This window comes from Oncorhynchus clarkii, chromosome 6, assembly GCF_045791955.1.
Source record: "Oncorhynchus clarkii lewisi isolate Uvic-CL-2024 chromosome 6, UVic_Ocla_1.0, whole genome shotgun sequence".
NCBI lineage: Eukaryota > Metazoa > Chordata > Actinopteri > Salmoniformes > Salmonidae > Oncorhynchus > Oncorhynchus clarkii.
Genome location: NC_092152.1, coordinates 85,327,472 through 85,348,487, shown reverse-complemented (window position 1 = coordinate 85,348,487; position 21,016 = coordinate 85,327,472). Strand labels below are relative to the sequence as shown.

The 21,016-nt window shown below is 49.6% G+C and overlaps 1 protein-coding gene across 1 annotated transcript in view; it reads left to right on the top strand.

The window, feature by feature from the left end:
• The window catches only part of LOC139411747 (rhophilin-2-like), a 78,271-nt gene extending 57,503 nt beyond the window's left edge, over positions 1-20,768 (top strand). The window contains exons 8-15 of the mRNA XM_071158444.1: positions 1,087-1,274; positions 3,529-3,685; positions 5,868-5,987; positions 6,794-6,988; positions 8,636-8,712; positions 12,437-12,586; positions 13,824-13,979; positions 20,310-20,768. Coding sequence (XP_071014545.1) covers positions 1,087-1,274; positions 3,529-3,685; positions 5,868-5,987; positions 6,794-6,988; positions 8,636-8,712; positions 12,437-12,586; positions 13,824-13,979; positions 20,310-20,570 — 1,304 coding nt within the window. The 3' untranslated portion in view covers positions 20,571-20,768. The remainder of the gene's footprint in view (positions 1-1,086; positions 1,275-3,528; positions 3,686-5,867; positions 5,988-6,793; positions 6,989-8,635; positions 8,713-12,436; positions 12,587-13,823; positions 13,980-20,309) is intronic.
• The last annotated feature ends 248 nt before the right edge of the window (positions 20,769-21,016 follow it).

Here is a 21,016-nt window from a genome sequence, read left to right as displayed (position 1 = left end):
TGGTGAAGAGTAGTGCACTATGTAGGGAATAAGGCCCTGGTTAAGAGTAGTGTACTATGTAGGGAATAAGGCCCTGGTTAAGAGTAGTGCACTATGTAGGGAATACGGCCCTGGTTAAGAGTAGTGCACTATGTAGGGAATAAGGCCCTGGTGAAGAGTAGTGCACTATGTAGGGAATAGGGTGCCATTTTGGACAACACCAGTGGCCATTATGACACAGCTAGTCTCTAGTCATTGCCAGTAACACTGGTGGAATATACAGTACACTCAGATTACAAGAGGTTTAGAAGATTTGACTTGGTTTATACATTTTGTATGTTTGTAGGTCCCTTATCCCACAGTTGGTGCCGTGACCAGTTCTCTCCTTGTGTAATCTTTGTTTAACGATAGGAAAACAGCCTGTCAGAGAAAGCCAGTTGAAAAATTTCATTTCATAGTTTTCAAATGTCATGTCAGGAAAAACTCTATGGACTGGCTACTGGTAAAGATGAACCATATAACAATCAATCAATCAATCAATCAATCAAATGTATTTATAAAGCCCTTCGTACATCAGCTAATATCTCAAAGTGCTCTACAGAAACCCAGCCAAAAAACCCCAAACAGCAAGCAATGCAGGTGTAGAAGCACGGTGACTAGGAAAAACTCCCTAGAAAGGCCAAAACCTAGGAAGAAACCTAGAGAGGAACCAGGCTATGTGGGACCGCCAGTCCTCTTCTGGCTTCTCTAGTTTCCCATGCATCATGTCCCACAGTACAGTACTGCCCCTCGGCAGTCGACCCAAACTAGGACAGTACTGCCCCTCGGCAGTCGACCCAAACTAGGACAGTACTGCCCCTCGGCAGTCGACCCAAACTAGGACAGTACTGCCCCTCGGCAGTCGACCCAAACTAGGACAGTACTGCCCCTCGGCAGTCGACCCAAACTAGGACAGTAATGCCCCTCGGCAGTCGACCCAAACTAGGACAGTACTGCCCCTCGGCCTAATGTCCTGAACCACCTGAAGTAGACGTTCACCCCCAGCTATGACATGAGTCCCTCCATACTCACCTCCCCCACTCTCTCTGTGTCCATCCCCCTCTGTAGGAGTCCTCCACCACCTGAAGGAGACGTTCACCCACACCCCCAGCTATGACATGAGTCCCTCCATGCTCAGTATGCTCATCAAGATGATGCTGGCCCAAGCTCAGGAGTGTCTGTTTGAGAAGATCGCTCTGTCTGGCATCCGCAATGAGTTCTTCTCTCTCCTCAAGATGGCCCACGAGGCTGCCAAGGTACATGTACAATACTGAGTCCTTTCCCACAGTCTACAGGCTGCCAAGGTACATGAACAATACTGAGTCCTTTCCCACAGTCTACAGGCTGCCAAGGTACATGTACAATACTGAGTCCTTTCCCACAGTCTACAGGCTGCCAAGGTACATGTACAATACTGAGTCCTTTCCTACAGGCTGCCAAGGTACATGTACAATACTGAGTCCTTTCCTACAGTCTACAGACTGCCAAGGTACATGTACAATACTGAGTCCTTTCCTACAGTCTACAGACTGCCAAGGTACATGTACAATACTGAGTCCTTTCCTACAGTCTACAGGCTGCCAAGGTACATGTACAATACTGAGTCCTTTCCCACAGTCTACAGGCTGCCAAGGTACATGTACAATACTGAGTCCTTTCCCACAGTCTACAGGCTGCCAAGGTACATGAACAATACTGAGTCCTTTCCCTCAGTCTACAGGCTGCCAAGGTACATGTACAATACTGAGTCCTTTCCCACAGTCTACAGGCTGCCAAGGTACATGAACAATACTGAGTCCTTTCCCTCAGTCTACAGGCTGCCAAGGTACATGTACAATACTGAGTCCTTTCCTACAGTCTACAGGCTGCCAAGGTACATGAACAATACTGAGTCCTTTCCCACAGTCTACAGGCTGCCAAGGTACATGAACAATACTGAGTCCTTTCCTACAGTCTACAGGCTGCCAAGGTACATGTACAATACTGAGTCCTTTCCCTCAGTCTACAGGCTGCCAAGGTACATGAACAATACTGAGTCCTTTCCCACAGTCTACAGGCTGCCAAGGTACATGAACAATACTGAGTCCTTTCCTACAGTCTACAGGCTGCCAAGGTACATGTACAATACTGAGTCCTTTCCCACAGTCTACAGGCTGCCAAGGTACATTAACAATACTGAGTCCTTTCCCTCAGTCTACAGGCTGCCAAGGTACATGAACAATACTGAGTCCTTTCCCTCAGTCTAAAGGCTGCCAAGGTACATGTACAATACTGAGTCCTTTCCCACAGTCTACAGGCTGCCAAGGTACATGTACAATACTGAGTCCTTTCCTACAGTCTACAGGCTGCCAAGGTACATGTACAATACTGAGTCCTTTCCTACAGTCTACAGACTGCCAAGGTACATGAACAATACTGAGTCCTTTCCCACAGTCTATAGGCTGATACAGACGGATTGATCTTGATTAAATCAGGTATGTAGTTCCACTGTTATCGATAGATGGATGGATGGATTTGTCTGTTGATGTTCAATGGGCAACGTTCAACACATCTGCTTTGCCCTAATGGGGTTAATCTGAGAGAGTTTCACCTCAACGCTAAACGCTTTGCCCTGATGGGGTTAATCTGAGAGAGTTTCACCTCAACGCTGAACGCTTTGCCCTAACGGGGTTAATCTGAGAGAGTTTCACCTCAACACATCTGCTTTGCCCTAATGGGGTTAATCTGAGAGAGTTTCACCTCAACGCTGAACGCTTTGCCCTAATGGGGTTAATCTGAGAGAGTTTCACCTCAGCGCTGAACGCTTTGCCCTAATGGGGTTAATCTGAGAGAGTTTCACCTCAACGCTAAACGCTTTGCCCTAATGGGGTTAATCTGAGAGAGTTTCACCTCAACACATCTGCTTTGCCCTAACGGGGTTAATCTGAGAGAGTTTCACCTCAACGCTAAAAGGGGTTCCATCATCTAAGACGATATGGCATCACACTGTCATATCCCGTTGAGGTGTGTCTGACTAAAGAGCAGTGGAACCCCATTCCCTATATAGTGCCCTAAGCCTCTGGTCTAAAGTAGTGCACTATATAGGGAATAGGGTGCCCTAAGCCTCTGGTCTAAAGTAGTGCACTATATAGGGAATAGGGTGCCATAGGGCTCTGGTCTAAAGTAGTGCACTATATAGGGAATAGGGTGCCATAGGGCTATGGTCTAAAGTAGTGCACTATACAGGGAATAGGGTGCCATAGGGCTCTGGTCTAAAGTTGTGCGCTATATAGGGAATAGGGTGCCATAGGGCTATGGTCTAAAGTAGTGCACTATATAGGGAATAGGACTCTGGTCTAAAGTAGTGCACTATATAGGGAATAGGGTGCCATAGGGCTCTGGTCAACAGTAGTGCACTATATAGGGAATAGGGTGCCATAGGGCTCTGGTCAACAGTAGTGCACTATATAGGGAACAGGGTGCCATTTGCGATGTGTTCTCTAACAGAACATCTCTGTGTCCCCGTCTCAGGTAGGAGACACCTATGACCAGGTTCACCAGTCTATGAGCCAGACTCCCATCAAGGACAACGTCCCGTTCTTCTGGTCCACCATGGCTCAGGTCAAGACCCACCACTACCGTTCACTGGCACACTACTTCCTGGCTACTGCGCTATTGGACCACCAGCGTAAGTCCAGCAGCCGTTAGCCAATCATATCCCTTCTATGCACGATCCAGAGGGAGAGAGGGAGATGTGTAAATGCCTGTTAGTTACTAGATGAGTTTCCTGGAACAGACTGGAGCAGACTGGTTCTGTTAGTTCCTAGATGAGTTTCCTGGACCTTACAGGAACAGACTTCACCTCTTTCTCAGAGTACTGAGACCTTTAATTTAATAAAGAGGACAGAGAGACAGAACAGCCCAGAGTACTGAGACCTTTAGATTTATAAAGAGGACAGAGAGACAGAACAGCCCAGAGTACTGAGACCTTTAGATTTATAAAGAGGACAGAGAGACAGAACAGCCCAGAGTACTGAGACCTTTAATTTAATAAAGAGGACAGAACAGCCCAGAGTACTGAGACCTTTAGATTTATAAAGAGGACAGAGAGACAGAACAGCTCAGAGTACTGAGACCTTTAGATTTATAAAGAGGACAGAGAGACAGAACAGCTCAGAGTACTGAGACCTTTAGATTTATAAAGAGGACAGAGAGACAGAACAGCTCAGAGTACTGAGACCTTTAGATTTATAAAGAGGACAGAGAGACAGAGCAGCTCAGAGTACTGAGACCTTTAGATTTATAAAGAGGACAGAGAGACAGAGCAGCTCAGAGTACTGAGACCTTTAGTTTTATAAAGAATGACAGAACAGCCCAGAGTACTGAGACCTTTAGATTTATAAAGAGGACAGAGTAGTGTAGAGTGAGTCTGTACCAACCTGGTCAGTTATAAATATTTATGTAACATGTCTTTGTGTTGTTCAAACCAAACTGTCTCACAGTCCCAGACTGGATCTGTCCTCTGCCGACACTGTCTTTCTGCCGACACTGTCTTTCTGCCGAAACTGTCTTTCTGCCGACACTGTCTTTCTGCCGACACTGTCTTTCTGCCGACACTGTCTTTCTGCCGACACTGTCTTTCTGCCGACACTGTCTTTCTGCCGACACTGTCTTTCTGCCAACAGCCAAGGCTACATCCCTACAACTCTGTCTCTGTGTTGCCGTGTCCCTAATCCCTGTCTCTGTGTTGCCATGTCCCTAATCCCTGTCTCTGTGTTGCTGTGTCCTAGTCTCTGTGTTGCCATGTCCTAATCCCTGTCTCTGTGTTGCCATGTCCCTAATCCCTGTCTCTGTGTTGCCATGTCCCTAATCCCTGTCTCTGTGTTGCCATGTCCTAATCCCTGTCTCTGTGTTGCCATGTCCTAGTCTCTGTCTCTGTGTTGCCGTGTCCTAGTCTCTGTGTTGCCATGTCCTAATCCCTGTCTCTGTGTTGCCATGTCCCTAATCCCTGTCTCTGTGTTGCCATGTCCCGAATCCCCGTCCTCTGTGTTGCCGTGTCCCTAATCCCTGTCTCTGTGTTGCCGTGTCCCTAATCCCTGTCTCTGTGTTGCCATGTCCCTAATCCCTGTCTCTGTGTTGCCATGTCCCGAATCCCCGTCCTCTGTGTTGCCGTGTCCCTAATCCCTGTCTCTGTGTTGCCATGTCCCTAATCCCTGTCTCTGTGTTGCCATGTCCCTAATCCCTGTCTCTGTGTTGCCATGTCCCTAATCCCTGTCTCTGTGTTGCCATGTCCCTAATCCCTGTCTCTGTGTTGCCATGTCCCTAATCCCTGTCTCTGTGTTGCCATGTCCCTAATCCCTGTCTCTGTGTTGCCGTGTCCCTAATCCCTGTCTCTGTGTTGCCATGTCCTAATCCCTGTCTCTGTGTTGCCATGTCCCTAATCCCTGTCTCTGTGTTGCCATGTCCCTAATCCCCGTCTCTGTGTTGCCATTTCTAATCCCTGTCTCCTGTCTCTGTGTTGCCATGTCCCTAATCCCTGTCTCTGTGTTGCCATGTCCCTAATCCCTGTCTCTGTGTTGCCGTGTCCCTAATCCCTGTCTCTGTGTTGCCATGTCCTAATCCCTGTCTCTGTGTTGCCATGTCCCTAATCCCCGTCTCTGTGTTGCCATTTCTAATCCCTGTCTCTGTGTTGCCATGTCCCTAATCCCTGTCTCTGTGTTGCCATGTCCTAGTCTCTGTGTTGCCATGTCCCTAATCCCCGTCCTCTGTGTTGCCGTGTCCCTAATCCCTGTCTCTGTGTTGCCGTGTCCCTAATCCCTGTCTCTGTGTTGCCATTTCTAATCCCTGTCTCCTGTCTCTGTGTTTTCCAGTGAGGCCCAGTGATGACGAGGACCAACAGGAGAAGGCTCTGTCCCAGGCGTATGATGCCATGCCAGATGGCCGCTCCCCACTCGACATCCTCAGGAAGAGAGAGGAGAGACGACAAATCGGTAAGGCTCCAAACCCAATACCGTGTTTACACAGGTCCTTTATGTGGTTTAGGTCTAGATACACACTGTTATTTATATAGTCCCTGACTGTCTGGACTCTACACCCTGTCATTTATATAGTCCCTGTCTGTCTGGACACTACACACTGTCATTTATATAGTCCCTGACTGTCTGGACTCTACACACTGACTGTCATTTATATAGTCCCTGACTGTCTGGACTCTACACACTGACTGTCATTTATATAGTCCCTGACAGTCTGGACTCTACACACTGACTGTCACTTATATAGTACTTGACTGTCTGGACTCTACACACTGACTGTCATTTACATAGTCTCTGACTGTCTGGACTCTACACACTGACTGTCATTTATATAGTCCCTGACTGTCTGGACTCTACACACTGACTGTCATTTATATAGTCCCTGACTGTCTGGACTCTACACACTGACTGTCATTTATATAGTCCCTGACTGTCTGGACTCTACACACTGACTGTCATTTATATAGTCCCTGACTGTCTGGACTCTACACCATGTTATCACCTGGTACCCCGTGTGTATAGCCATGTTATCATGTGGTACCCTGTGTGTATAGCCCCGTTATCACCTGGTACCCCGTGTGTATAGCCCCGTTATCACCTGGAACCATATGGTCTGAGTCTAAACGGGATCCATTTAGTTTTTACCTGTATACTTACTCACCTGGCTTAATGACTCTTCCTCTTTCCACCCTCCACCTCCCCTCTCCTCCACCTCCCCGTTAATTCCTCCTCCCTCCTCCACCTCCCTTCTCCTTCCCCAGGTAAGGCCCACCTGCGGCGGGCTGTGATAGGTCATGAGGAGGGTCTGAGGATCCATAGTCTGTGTCGTCACCTCAGGAAGCTGGATGTGCTCCAGGCCATCCTCCAGGCCAGTCACAACCGTTCCCTGGCCAAGTTCAATGACAACGACCGAGAGGACGAGTTCACAGACTATCTGGAGGCTCCAGACATCGTCTGTGAGTCAATCAATCAATTGTATTTGTGAAGCCCCCAACATCTGTGTAATTAATCAATCAATTGTATTTGTGAAGCCCCCAACATCTGTGTAATTAATCAATCAATTGTATTTGTGAAGCCCCCAACATCTGTGTAATTAATCAATCAATTGTATTTGTGAAGCCCCCAACATCTGTGTAATTAATCAATCAATTGTATTTGTGAAGCCCCCAACATCTGTGTAATTAATCAATCAATTGTATTTGTGAAGCCCCCAACATCTGTGTAATTAATCAATCAATTGAGGGGTCTGACTGTTGGACCTCATTACATTAGAGAGACAGAGGGGGTCTGACTGTTGGACCTCATTACATTAGAGAGACAGAGGGGGTCTGACTGTCAAATGTACCTCATGTCATTAGAGAGACAGAGGGGGTCTGACTGTTGGACCTCATTACATTAGAGAGACAGAGGGGGTCTGACTGTTGGACCTCATTACATTAGAGAGACAGAGGGGGTCTGACTGTTTGACCTCATTACATTAGAGAGACAGAGGGGGTCTGACTGTTGGACCTCATTACATTAGAGAGACAGAGGGGGTCTGACTGTTGGACCTCATTACATTAGAGAGACAGAGGGGGTCTGACTGTTGGACCTCATGTCATTAGAGAGACAGAGGGGGTCTGACTGTTGGACCTCATGTCATTAGAGAGACAGAGGGGGTCTGACTGTTTGACCTCATTACATTAGAGAGACAGAGGGGGTCTGACTGTTGGACCTCATTACATTAGAGAGACAGAGGGGGTCTGACTGTTGGACCTCATTTTATTAGAGAGACAGAGGGGGTCTGACTGTCAAATGTACCTCATGTCATTAGAGAGACAGAGGGGGTCTGACTGTTGGACCTCATTACATTAGAGAGACAGAGGGGGTCTGACTGTTGGACCTCATTACATTAGAGAGACAGAGGGGGTCTGACTGTTGGACCTCATTACATTAGAGAGACAGAGGGGGTCTGGCTGTTGGACCTCATTACATTAGAGAGACAGAGGGGGTCTGACTGTTGGACCTCATTACATTAGAGAGACAGAGGGGGTCTGGCTGTTGGACCTCATTACATTAGAGAGACAGAGGGGGTCTGACTGTTGGACCTCATTACATTAGAGAGACAGAGGGGGTCTGACTGTTGGACCTCATTACATTAGAGAGACAGAGGGGGTCTGACTGTTGGACCTCATGTCATTAGAGAGACAGAGGGGGTCTGACTGTTGGACCTCATGTCATTAGAGAGACAGAGGGGGTCTGACTGTTGGACCTTATTACATTTGGTCTGTTCCATCGGTGGTGTGGATTGTAAGACTAGACATACAATGTAACTTCCTGGTTGGTTCTCATGTGAAATAACCTTCAACCTCCTAAAAACCTTTTAAACAGCTGTTTAGTAGTTCCAGGTACACATACAATCTAACTTCCTGGTTGGTTCTCATGTGAAATTACCTTCAACAACCTAATAACCTTTTAAAACAGCTGTTTAGTAGGTCCAGGATGTTGTGATGCTGTAATGTTTACAGTGTGGCCATGCGCTCCCTGTCGTGCTGAACCCCAGAGGACGTTGGCAGGTTGTGTGTGTTGTTGTGGTAATTAACAGACCTGTTTTCCCTCCTCAGCTAAAACGGAGCACAAGGCAGAGATGGAAACGCCCATGGCCACAAAGGTGAAAGTCACAGACTTTTTCCGGAGGCTGGTATGTGGGCTTACTAATTTCCTTTTAACATTTCAGGGCTGCTGTTCCAGACACAGATTGTTAAAGCCTAGTCCTTGGACTATGAAGCTTGGTGAATGGAGAATCACCAGTAACTCTTAAAACTCCTCTTATAGTCTGGGACTAAGATTCATCTGTGTCTGGGAAACCGTCCCGTCGTGTAAAATATCTACGGTGTTTTCAGAAATTGGCATCACAAAGCTCTGGATTTGTGTGTTGTTGTTTTTTAAAAAACAGTTAAATTCAGTTCAACTTTTCTTTGTACACCCAGATGGTGTGGTGCTGTTTTCTGAATCCGCCCCAACAGAACCACTATGGCAGTACTAACATTAACCCTGGAGACAGTGATCCAACAGAACCACTATGGCAGTACTAACATTAACCCTGGAGACGGTGATCCAACAGAACCACTATGGCAGTACTAACATTAACCCTGGAGACAGTGATCCAACAGAACCACTATGGCAGTACTAACATTAACCCTGGAGACAGTGATCCAACAGAACCACTATGGCATTACTAACATTAACCCTGGAGACAGTGATCCAACAGAACCACTATGGCAGTACTAACATTAACCCTGGAGACGGTGATCCAACAGAACCACTATGGCAGTACTAACATTAACCCTGGAGACGGTGATCCAACAGAACCACTATGGCAGTACTAACATTAACCCTGGAGACAGTGATCCAACAGAACCACTATGGCATTACTAACATTAACCCTGGAGACAGTGACCCAACAGAACCACTATGGCAGTACTAACATTAACCCTGTAGACAGTGATCCAACAGAACCACTATGGCAGTACTAACATTAACCCTGGAGACAGTGATCCAACAGAACCACTATGGCAGTACTAACATTATCCCTGGAGACAGTGACCCAACAGAACCACTATGGCAGTACTAACATTAACCCTGGAGACAGTGATCCAACAGAACCACTATGGCATTACTAACATTAACCCTGGAGACAGTGACCCAACAGAACCACTATGGCAGTACTAACATTAACCCTGGAGACGGTGATCCAACAGAACCACTATGGCAGTACTAACATTAACCCTGTAGACAGTGATCCAACAGAACCACTATGGCATTACTAACATTAACCCTGGAGACAGTGACCCAACAGAACCACTATGGCAGTACTAACATTAACCCTGTAGACAGTGATCCAACAGAACCACTATGGCAGTACTAACATTAACCCTGTAGACAGTGATCCAACAGAACCACTATGGCAGTACTAACATTAACCCTGTAGACAGTGATCCAACAGAACCACTATGGCATTACTAACATTAACCCTGGAGACAGTGATCCAACAGAACCACTATGGCATTACTAACATTAACCCTGGAGACAGTGACCCAACAGAACCACTATGGCAGTACTAACATTAACCCTGGAGACAGTGACCCAACAGAACCACTATGGCAGTACTAACATTATCCCTGGAGACAGTGATCCAACAGAACCACTATGGCAGTACTAACATTAACCCTGGAGACAGTGATCCAACAGAACCACTATGGCAGTACTAACATTAACCCTGGAGACAGTGACCCAACAGAACCACTATGGCAGTACTAACATTAACCCTGGAGACAGTGATCCAACAGAACCACTATGGCAGTACTAACATTAACCCTGGAGACAGTGACCCAACAGAACCACTATGGCAGTACTAACATTATCCCTGGAGACAGTGATCCAACAGAACCACTATGGCAGTACTAACATTAACCCTGGAGACAGTGACCCAACAGAACCACTATGGCAGTACTAACATTAACCCTGTAGACAGTGATCCAACAGAACCACTATGGCAGTACTAACATTAACCCTGGAGACAGTGATCCGCCCCAACAGAACGGGTCGACTCTAGGTCATTAACAGTGGTGTTGAACTTAATAAGTCTCTTTCCTCAGCCTCCTTGTCTTGATGAATCAATAACATTAACAATGGTGGTGTCCTAAACGCACCCTCATCTATTCCCTACATAGTACCCTACCTTTGACCAGGCTCCATAGTACCCTTTGACCAGGCTCCATAGTACCCTTTGACCAGGCTCCATAGTGCCCTACCTCTGACCAGGCTCCATAGTGCCCTACCTCTGACCAGGCTCCATAGTACCCTTTGACCAGGCTCCATAGTGCCCTACCTCTGACCAGCCTCCATAGTGCCCTACCTCTGACCAGGCTCCATAGTGCCCTGCCTTTGACCAGGCTCCATAGTGCCCTACCTCTGACCAGGCTCCATAGTGCCCTGCCTTTGACCAGGCTCCATAGTGCCCTACATAGTGACCAGGCTCCATAGTGCCCTGCCTTTGACCAGGCTCCATAGTGCCCTACCTCTGACCAGGCTCCATAGTGCCCTGCCTTTGACCAGGCTCCATAGTGCCCTACATAGTGACCAGGCTCCATAGTGCCCTACCTCTGACCAGGCTCCATAGTGCCCTACATAGTGACCAGGCTCCATAGTGCCCTACATAGTGACCAGGCTCCATAGTGCCCTACCTTTGACCAGACTCCATAGTACCCTTTGACCAGGCTCCATAGTGCCCTACATAGTGACCAGGCTCCATAGTGCCCTACATAGTGACCAGGCTCCATAGTGCCCTACCTTTGACCAGACTCCATAGTGCCCTACCTCTGACCAGGCTCCATAGTGCCCTACATAGTGACCAGGCTCCATAGTGCCCTACCTTTGACCAGACTCCATAGTGCCCTACCTTTGACCAGGCTCCATAGTACCCTACCTCTGACCAGGCTCCATAGTACCCTCTCACCAGGCTCCATAGTACCCTACATAGTGACCAGGCTCCATAGTACCCTCTCACCAGGCTCCATAGTACCCTACATAGTGACCAGGCTCCATAGTACCCTACCTCTGACCAGGCTCCATAGTACCCTACATAGTGACCAGGCTCCATAGTACCCTACCTCTGACCAGGCTCCATAGTGCCCTACCTTTGACCAGGCTCCATAGTGCCCTCTGACCAGGCTCCATAGTGCCCTACCTCTGACCAGGCTCCATAGTGCCCTACCTCTGACCAGGCTCCATAGTGCCCTACCTCTGACCAGGCTCCATAGTGCCCTACCTCTGACCAGGCTCCATAGTGCCCTACCTCTGACCAGGCTCCATAGTGCCCTACCTTTGACCAGGCTCCATAGTGCCCTACCTTAGACCAGGCTCCATAGTGCCCTATATAGTGACCAGGCTCCATAGTGCCTTACCTTTGACCAGGCTCCATAGTGCCCTCTGACCAGGCTCCATAGTGCCCTGCCTTTGACCAGGCTCCATAGTGCCCTCTGACCAGGCTCCATAGTGCCCTAACTTTGACCAGGCTCCATAGTACCCTCTGACCAGGCTCCATAGAACCCTCTGACCAGGCTCCATAGTACCCTCTGACCAGGCTCCATAGTGCCCTGCCTTTGACCAGGCTCCATATTGCCCTACCTTTGTCCAGGCTCCATAGTACCCTACCTCTGACCAGGCTCCATAGTACCCTCTGACCAGGCTCCATAGTACCCTGCCTTTGACCAGGCTCCATAGTGCCCTACCTTTGACCAGGCTCCATAGTGCCCTACCTTTGACCAGGTCCCTTAGTACCATTTGGGATGCACACTGTCAGTCCTATCAAGGTTTGGGGTGTCCATGGTAAGTTTTCATAATAACCTGCCCTCCCCCTCCAGGGTCCTCTGTCAGTGTTCTCTGCTAAGCAACGCTGGACAGCTCCTCGTACCGCCAGGCTGAGACTGGAGGACAGAGACCTGGGCTTCACCCTGAGAGGAGACCCTGCACCTGTACAGGTTACCTCCCTGGACCCACTCTGCCCTGCCGCTGTGAGTCTGCTATACTACTGGTTACTGGGGGGGAAGGGTTAGGCTGACGCACACTTAGGCTAATGGGGGGGAAGGGTTAGGCTGACGCACACTTAGGCTAATGGGGGGAAGGGTTAGGCTGACGCACATTTAGGCTAAAGGAGGGAAGGTTTTTGTGCTTAGGGGTGTGTCCTGTTGGAAAGTGAACCTCCACCACAGTCTGAGGTCCTGAGCGCTCTGGAGCAGGTTTTCATCAAGGATCTCTCTGTACTTTGCTCTGTTCAACTTTCCCTTGATCCTGACTAGTCTCCCAGTCCCTCCTGCTGAAAAACCTCCCCACAGCATGATGCTGCCACCACCATGTTTCACCGTAGGGATGGTGCCAGGTTTCCTCCAGACGTGAAGCTAGGCATTCAGGCCAAAGATTTCAATCTTGATTTCATCAGACCAGAGAATCTTGTTTCTCGGTCTGAGAGTCTTTTAGTTGCCTTTTGGCAAACTCCAAGTGGGCTGTCATTTGCCTTTTACTGAGGAGTGGCTTCCGTCTGGCCACTCTACCATAAAGGCCTAATTGGTGGAGTGCTGCAGAGATGGTTGTCCTTCTGGAAGGTTGTCCCATCTCCACAGAGGAACTCTGGCGATCTGTCAGACTGACCATCAGGTGTTTGGTCACCTCCCTGACCAAAGCCCTTCTCCCCCGATTGTTCAGTTTGGCCGAGTCAAGGGGTCTGAATACTTTCTGAATACATTGTATATCCCCCCCACTAGTATTTTAATGAAGACAGCTTCTCCATCCCGGAGGGGTTTTCCAGGGGCATTTAGTAGTCTGGCGACCTAAATGCCAGAACTGAGCAAGAAACGGGCAACCATTGCAGAACAAACACTAGTGTAAATACAAACCATATGGATGTTTTATTCAGTTTCCCTTTTGTACTTTAACTATTTGCACATCGTTGCAATACTGTAAATGGACTTATGACATTTTGAAATGTCTTTATTCTTCTGGAAACTTCCATGAGTGTAATGTTTACTGTTCATTTTTGATTATTTCACTTTTATGTTTTATTTCAGTTGCTTTGGCAATGTTAACATGTTTCCCATGCCAGTAAAGCCAATTGAATTGAATTGAGGGAGAGACCTATTTAGGTTGCCATTTCAGACAGCCAGTGTTATCTCTGGGACTGACTCCCCCCCTTGTTAAAAATCTCCTTCCACCTTCGTCATTTATGACTAAATGTTGTTATCTCTCTGTTACCAGGTCGACGGGCTGAAAGAGGGGGACTACATTGTTGCCGTGGGAGATGTGGACTGTAAGTGGATGGTAGTGAGCGAGGTGATGCGGCTGCTGAAGGATGTGGACGAGGACGGGATCGACATCCGCGTTGTTAGCTTGATGGACAACGGCCTGCCCATGGTAAGGTCCGCCTTCTGGCTCTGACTGGCTCCTGAGAAAGCCTGGAAGGTTCTTATTGGCTCCTGAGGATGCCTGGAAGGTTCTTATTGGCTCCTGAGGATGCCTGGAAGGTTCTTATTGGCTCCTGAGGATGCCTGGAAGGTTCTTATTGGCTCCTGAGGATGCCTGGAAGGTTCTTATTGGCTCCTGAGGAAGCCTGGAAGGTTCTTATTGGCTCCTGAGGAAGCCTGGAAGGTCCTTAGTGGCTCCTGAGGATGCCTGGAAGGTCCTTATTGGCTCCCGAGGATGCCTGGAAGGTCCTTATTGGCTCCCGAGGATGCCTGGAAGGTCCTTAGTGGCTCCCGAGGATGTCTGGAAGATCCTTAGTGGCTCCCGATGATGCCTGGAAGGTCCTTATTGGCTCCCGAGGATGCCTGGAAGGTCCTTAGTGGCTCCAGAGGATGCCTGGAAGGTCCATAGTGGCTCCTGAGGATGCCTGGAAGGTCCTTAGTGGCTCCCGAGGATGCCTGGAAGGTCCTTAGTGGCTCCAGAGGATGCCTGGAAGGTCCATAGTGGCTCCCGAGGATGCCTGGAAGGTCCTTAGTGGCTCCCGAGGATGCCTGGAAGGTCCTTAGTGGCTCCTGAGGATGCCTGGAAGGTCCTTAGTGGCTCCCGAGGATGCCTGGAAGGTCCTTAGTGGCTCCCGAGGATGCCTGGAAGGTCCTTAGTGGCTCCCGAGGATGCCTGGAAGGTCCTTAGTGGCTCCCGAGGATGCCTGGAAGGTCCTTATTGGCTCCCGAGGATGCCTGGAAGGTCCTTAGTGGCTCCCGAGGATGCCTGGAAGGTCCTTAGTGGCTCCCGAGGATGGCTGGAAGGTCCTTAGTGGCTCCCGAGGATGCCTGGAAGGTCCTTAGTGGCTCCCGAGGATGCCTGGAAGGTCCTTAGTGGCTCCCGAGGATGCCTGGAAGGTCCTTAGTGGCTCCCGAGGATGCCTGGAAGGTCCTTAGTGGCTCCCGAGGATGCCTGGAAGGTCCTTAGTGGCTCCCGAGGATGCCTGGAAGGGCCTTAGTGGCTCCCGAGGATGCCTGGAAGGGCCTTAGTGGCTCCCGAGGATGCCTGGATGGGCCTTAGTGGCTCCCGAGGATGCCTGGATGGGCCTTAGTGGCCCCTGAGGATGCCTGGAAGGTCCTTATTGGCTCCCGAGGAAGCCTGGAAGGTTCTAATTGGCTCCTGAGGATGCTTGGACGGTCACCCTTTCTGTTTCCTCAGTGGTGACCGACAGGCGATGGCAGATCAATTGCGTTATGCATTAAGTTGTTATCAGTGCTGTCAAACTCTCAGCTCTCGATGAGTATCTCTCTTTCTCAGCTCTCGATGAGGAGTTCCTCTCTCTCTCAGCTCTCGATGAGGAGTTCCTCTCTCTCTCAGCTCTTGATGAGGAGTTCCTCTCTCTCTCTCAGCTCTCGATGAGGAGTTACTCTCTCTCTCAGCTCTCGATGAGGAGTTACTCTCTCTCTCAGCTCTCGATGAGGAGTTCCTCTCTCTCTCTCAGCTCTCGATGAGGAGTTACTCTCTCTCTCAGCTCTCGATGAGGAGTTACTCTCTCTCTCAGCTCTCGATGAGGAGTTCCTCTCTCTCTCAGCTCTCGATGAGGAGTTCCTCTCTCTCTCAGCTCTCGATGAGGAGTTCCTCTCTCTCTCAGCTCTCGATGAGGAGTTCCTCTCTCTCTCAGCTCTCGTTGAGGAGTTCCTCTCTCTCAGCTCTCGATGAGGAGTATCTCTCTCAGCTTGGTGATGAGGAGTTCCCCTCTCTCTCAGCTCTCGATGAGGAGTTCCTCTCTCTCTCAGCTTGGTGATGAGGAGTTCCTCTCTCTCTCAGCTTGGTGATGAGGAGTTCCTCTCTTTCTCAGCTCTCGATGAGGAGTTCCTCTCTCTCTCAGCTTGGTGATGAGGAGTTCCTCTCTTTCTCAGCTCTAGTTGAGGAGTTCCTCTCTCTCTCAGCTTGGTGATGAGGAGTTCCTCTCTCTCTCAGCTTGGTGATGAGGAGTTCCTCTCTCTCTCAGCTCATGTTGAGGAGTTCCACTCTCTCTCAGCTCTCGTTGAGGAGTTCCTCTCTCTCTCAGCTCTCGTTGAGGAGTTCCTCTCTCTCAGCTCTCGATGAGGAGTTCCTCTCTATCTCAGCTCTCGATGAGGAGTTCCTCTCTCTCTCAGCTTGGTGATGAGGAGTTCCTCTCTCTCTCAGCTCTCGTTGAGGAGTTCCTCTCTCTCTCAGCTCTCGTTGAGGAGTTCCTCTCTCTCTCAGCTCTCGATGAGGAGTTCCTCTCCATCTCAGCTCTCGATGAGGAGTTCCTCTCTCTCTCAGCTTGGTGACGAGGAGTTCCTCTCTCTCTCAGCTTGGTGATGAGGAGTTCCTCTCTCTCTCAGCTTGGTGATGAGGAGTTCCTCTCTCTCTCAGCTTGGTGATGAGGAGTTCCTCTCTCTCTCAGCTTGGTGATGAGGAGTTCCTCTCTCTCTCAGCTTGGTGATGAGGAGTTCCTCTCTCTCTCAGCTTGGTGATGAGGAGTTCCTCTCTCTCTCAGCTTGGTGACGAGGAGTTCCTCTCTCTCTCAGCTTGGTGATGAGGAGTTCCTCTCTCTCTCAGCTTGGTGATGAGGAGTTCCTCTCTCTCTCAGCTTGGTGATGAGGAGTTCCTCTCTCTCTCAGCTTGGTGACGAGGAGTTCCTCTCTCTCTCAGCTTGGTGATGAGGAGTTCCTCTCTCTCTCAGCTTGGTGATGAGGAGTTCCTCTCTCTCTCAGCTTGGTGATGAGGAGTTCCTCTCTCTCTCAGCTCATGTTGAGGAGTTCCACTCTCTCTCAGCTCTCGTTGAGGAGTTCCTCTCTCTCTCAGCTCTCGTTGAGGAGTTCCTCTCTCTCAGCTCTCGATGAGGAGTTCCTCTCTATCTCAGCTCTCGATGAGGAGTTCCTCTCTCTCTCAGCTTGGTGATGAGGAGTTCCTCTCTCTCTCAGCTCTCGTTGAGGAGTTCCTCTCTCTCTCAGCTCTCGTTGAGGAGTTCCTCTCTCTCAGCTCTCGATGAGGAGTTCCTCTCTATCTCAGCTCTCGATGAGGAGTTCCTCTCTCTCTCAGCTTGGTGATGAGGAGTTCCTCTCTCTCTCAGCTCTCGTTGAGGAGTTCCTCTCTCTCTCAGCTCTCGTTGAGGAGTTCCTCTCTCTCTCAGCTCTCGATGAGGAGTTCCTCTCCATCTCAGCTCTCGATGAGGAGTTCCTCTCTCTCTCAGCTTGGTGACGAGGAGTTCCTCTCTCTCTCAGCTTGGTGATGAGGAGTTCCTCTCTCTCTCAGCTTGGTGATGAGGAGTTCCTCTCTCTCTCAGCTTGGTGACGAGGAGTTCCTCTCTCTCTCAGCTTGGTGATGAGGAGTTCCTCTCTCTCTCAGCTTGGTGATGAGGAGTTCCTCTCTCTCTCAGCTTGGTGATGAGGAGTTCCTCTCTCTCTCAGCTTGGTGATGAGGAGTTCCTCTCTCTCTCAGCTTGGTGATGAGGAGTTCCTCTCTCTCTCAGCTTGGTGATGAGGAGTTCCTCTCTCTCTCAGCTTGGTGACGAGGAGTTCCTCTCTCTCTCAGCTTGGTGACGAGGAGTTCCTCTCTCTCTCAGCTTGGTGATGAGGAGTTCCTCTCTCTCTCAGCTTGGTGATGAGGAGTTCCTCTCTCTCTCAGCTTGGTGATGAGGAGTTCCTCTCTCTCTCAGCTTGGTGATGAGGAGTTCCTCTCTCTCTCAGCTTGGTGATGAGGAGTTCCTCTCTCTCTCAGCTTGGTGACGAGGAGTTCCTCTCTCTCTCAGCTTGGTGACGAGGAGTTCCTCTCTCTCTCAGCTTGGTGACGAGGAGTTCCTCTCTCTCTCAGCTTGGTGATGAGGAGTTCCTCTCTCTCTCAGCTTGGTGATGAGGAGTTCCTCTCTCTCTCAGCTTGGTGATGAGGAGTTCCTCTCTCTCTCAGCTTGGTGATGAGGAGTTCCTCTCTCTCTCAGCTTGGTGATGAGGAGTTCCTCTCTCTCTCAGCTTGGTGATGAGGAGTTCCTCTCTCTCTCAGCTTGGTGATGAGGAGTTCCTCTCTCTCTCAGCTTGGTGACGAGGAGTTCCTCTCTCTCTCAGCTTGGTGACGAGGAGTTCCTCTCTCTCTCAGCTTGGTGACGAGGAGTTCCTCTCTCTCTCAGCTTGGTGATGAGGAGTTCCTCTCTCTCTCAGCTTGGTGATGAGGAGTTCCTCTCTCTCTCAGCTTGGTGATGAGGAGTTCCTCTCTCTCTCAGCTTGGTGATGAGGAGTTCCTCTCTCTCTCAGCTTGGTGATGAGGAGTTCCTCTCTCTCTCAGCTTGGTGATGAGGAGTTCCTCTCTCTCTCAGCTTGGTGATGAGGAGTTCCTCTCTCTCTCAGCTCTCGTTGAGGAGTTCCTCTCTCTCTCAGCTCTCGATGAGGAGTTCCTCTCTCTCTCAGCTCTCGATGAGGAGTTCCTCTCTCTCTCAGCTCTCGATGAGGAGTTCCTCTCTCTCTCAGCTTGGTGATGAGGAGTTCCTCTCTCTCTCAGCTTGGTGATGAGGAGTTCCTCTCTCTCTCAGCTTGGTGATGAGGAGTTCCTCTCTCTCTCAGCTTGGTGATGAGGAGTTCCTCTCTCTCTCAGCTTGGTGATGAGGAGTTCCTCTCTCTCTCAGCTTGGTGATGAGGAGTTCCTCTCTCTCTCAGCTTGGTGATGAGGAGTTCCTCTCTCTCTCAGCTTGGTGACGAGGAGTTCCTCTCTCTCTCAGCTTGGTGACGAGGAGTTCCTCTCTCTCTCAGCTTGGTGACGAGGAGTTCCTCTCTCTCTCAGCTTGGTGATGAGGAGTTCCTCTCTCTCTCAGCTTGGTGATGAGGAGTTCCTCTCTCTCTCAGCTTGGTGACGAGGAGTTCCTCTCTCTCTCAGCTTGGTGACGAGGAGTTCCTCTCTCTCTCAGCTTGGTGACGAGGAGTTCCTCTCTCTCTCAGCTTGGTGACGAGGAGTTCCTCTCTCTCTCAGCTTGGTGACGAGGAGTTCCTCTCTCTCTCAGCTTGGTGACGAGGAGTTCCTCTCTCTCTCAGCTTGGTGACGAGGAGTTCCTCTCTCTCTCAGCTTGGTGACGAGGAGTTCCTCTCTCTCTCAGCTTGGTGACGAGGAGTTCCTCTCTCTCTCAGCTTGGTGACGAGGAGTTCCTCTCTCTCTCAGCTTGGTGACGAGGAGTTCCTCTCTCTCTCAGCTTGGTGACGAGGAGTTCCTCTCTCTCTCAGCTTGGTGATGAGGAGTTCCTCTCTCTCTCAGCTTGGTGATGAGGAGTTCCTCTCTCTCTCAGCTTGGTGACGAGGAGTTCCTCTCTCTCTCAGCTTGGTGACGAGGAGTTCCTCTCTCTCTCAGCTTGGTGACGAGGAGTTCCTCTCTCTCTCAGCTTGGTGACGAGGAGTTCCTCTCTCTCTCAGCTTGGTGATGAGGAGTTCCTCTCTCTCTCAGCTTGGTGATGAGGAGTTCCTCTCTATCTCAGCTTGGTGATGAGGAGTTCCTCTCTATCTCAGCTTGGTGATGAGGAGTTCCTCTCTCTCTCAGCTTGGTGACGAGGAGTTCCTCTCTCTCTCAGCTTGGTGATGAGGAGTTCCTCTCTCTCTCAGCTTGGTGATGAGGAGTTCCTCTCTCTCTCAGCTTGGTGATGAGGAGTTCCTCTCTCTCTCAGCTTGGTGATGAGGAGTTCCTCTCTCTCTCAGCTTGGTGATGAGGAGTTCCTCTCTCTCTCAGCTTGGTGATGAGGAGTTCCTCTCTCTCTCAGCTTGGTGACGAGGAGTTCCTCTCTCTCTCAGCTTGGTGACGAGGAGTTCCTCTCTCTCTCAGCTTGGTGACGAGGAGTTCCTCTCTCTCTCAGCTTGGTGATGAGGAGTTCCTCTCTCTCTCAGCTTGGTGATGAGGAGTTCCTCTCTCTCTCAGCTTGGTGATGAGGAGTTCCTCTCTCTCTCAGCTTGGTGATGAGGAGTTCCTCTCTCTCTCAGCTTGGTGATGAGGAGTTCCTCTCTCTCTCAGCTTGGTGATTACAAACAGAAGGTGCAGTTTCCCATCTGAATGTGCTCTTCTTTTCATTTAGTCAAATGGATAACTACTGCAGGAAGCGTTTTATATTATGTGACAATACCCTGATTTTTGGGGGGAATATTTGTAAAACTCATACAGTTTAATTCATATAAGTAGAAATTTGAAATGTTTAGTCTTTACCTGTAGTAATATCCTCTCTCCCTCCCTCCCCTCCTCTCTCCCTCTTTCTCTCTCTCCCTCATCTTCCTCTCCTCCCTCCCTCCCTCATCTTCCTCCCCTCAGCCCACTAAGAGTGCCACGTACTGCGGAGGTATATCTAAGACCTACTCCATGATCTGCCTGGCATTCGACGACGACAAGAGCCCCAAGGGCCGCAAGGTGACCAAGAAGGGCTCCTTCCTGTCCTGGGGCGTGAAGAACCATCTGAAGAGCTCCAGCACCCTGAGCCTCCCTACAGCAGACTACTCTGGAACACTGCCTTGGAACAAACCCTGTCCCACCTTCCCTTCCTCCAGCTCCTACAACGACTCCGCTCTTTACTAGAGAAGGAAACATACTGGACTGTACAGACACTCTACTGGGTTAGAGAATACTGTGTTAAGGTCTCAAATGGCACCCTATTCCCCATATAGTGCAGTACTTTGGAGGTCTATGGGCTCTGGTCTAAAGTAGTGCACTATATAGGGAATAGGGTGCCATTGTGGGCACACTTGTTAAATCCACTTTAATCAGTGTAGATGAAGGGGATTTTCAAAGAAGGATTTTCAAGCCTTGAGACAATTGAGACATGGATTGTATTTGTGTGCCAATCAGAGGGTGAAAGGGCAAGACAAAATATTTAAGTGTCTTTGAACAGGGTATGGTTGTAGGTGCCAGGCGCACCGGTTTGTGTGAAGAACTGCAACGCTGCTGAGTTTTTCACACTCAACAGTTTCCCGTGTGAATCAAGAATGGTCCACCACCCAAAGGACATCCAGCCAACTTGACAC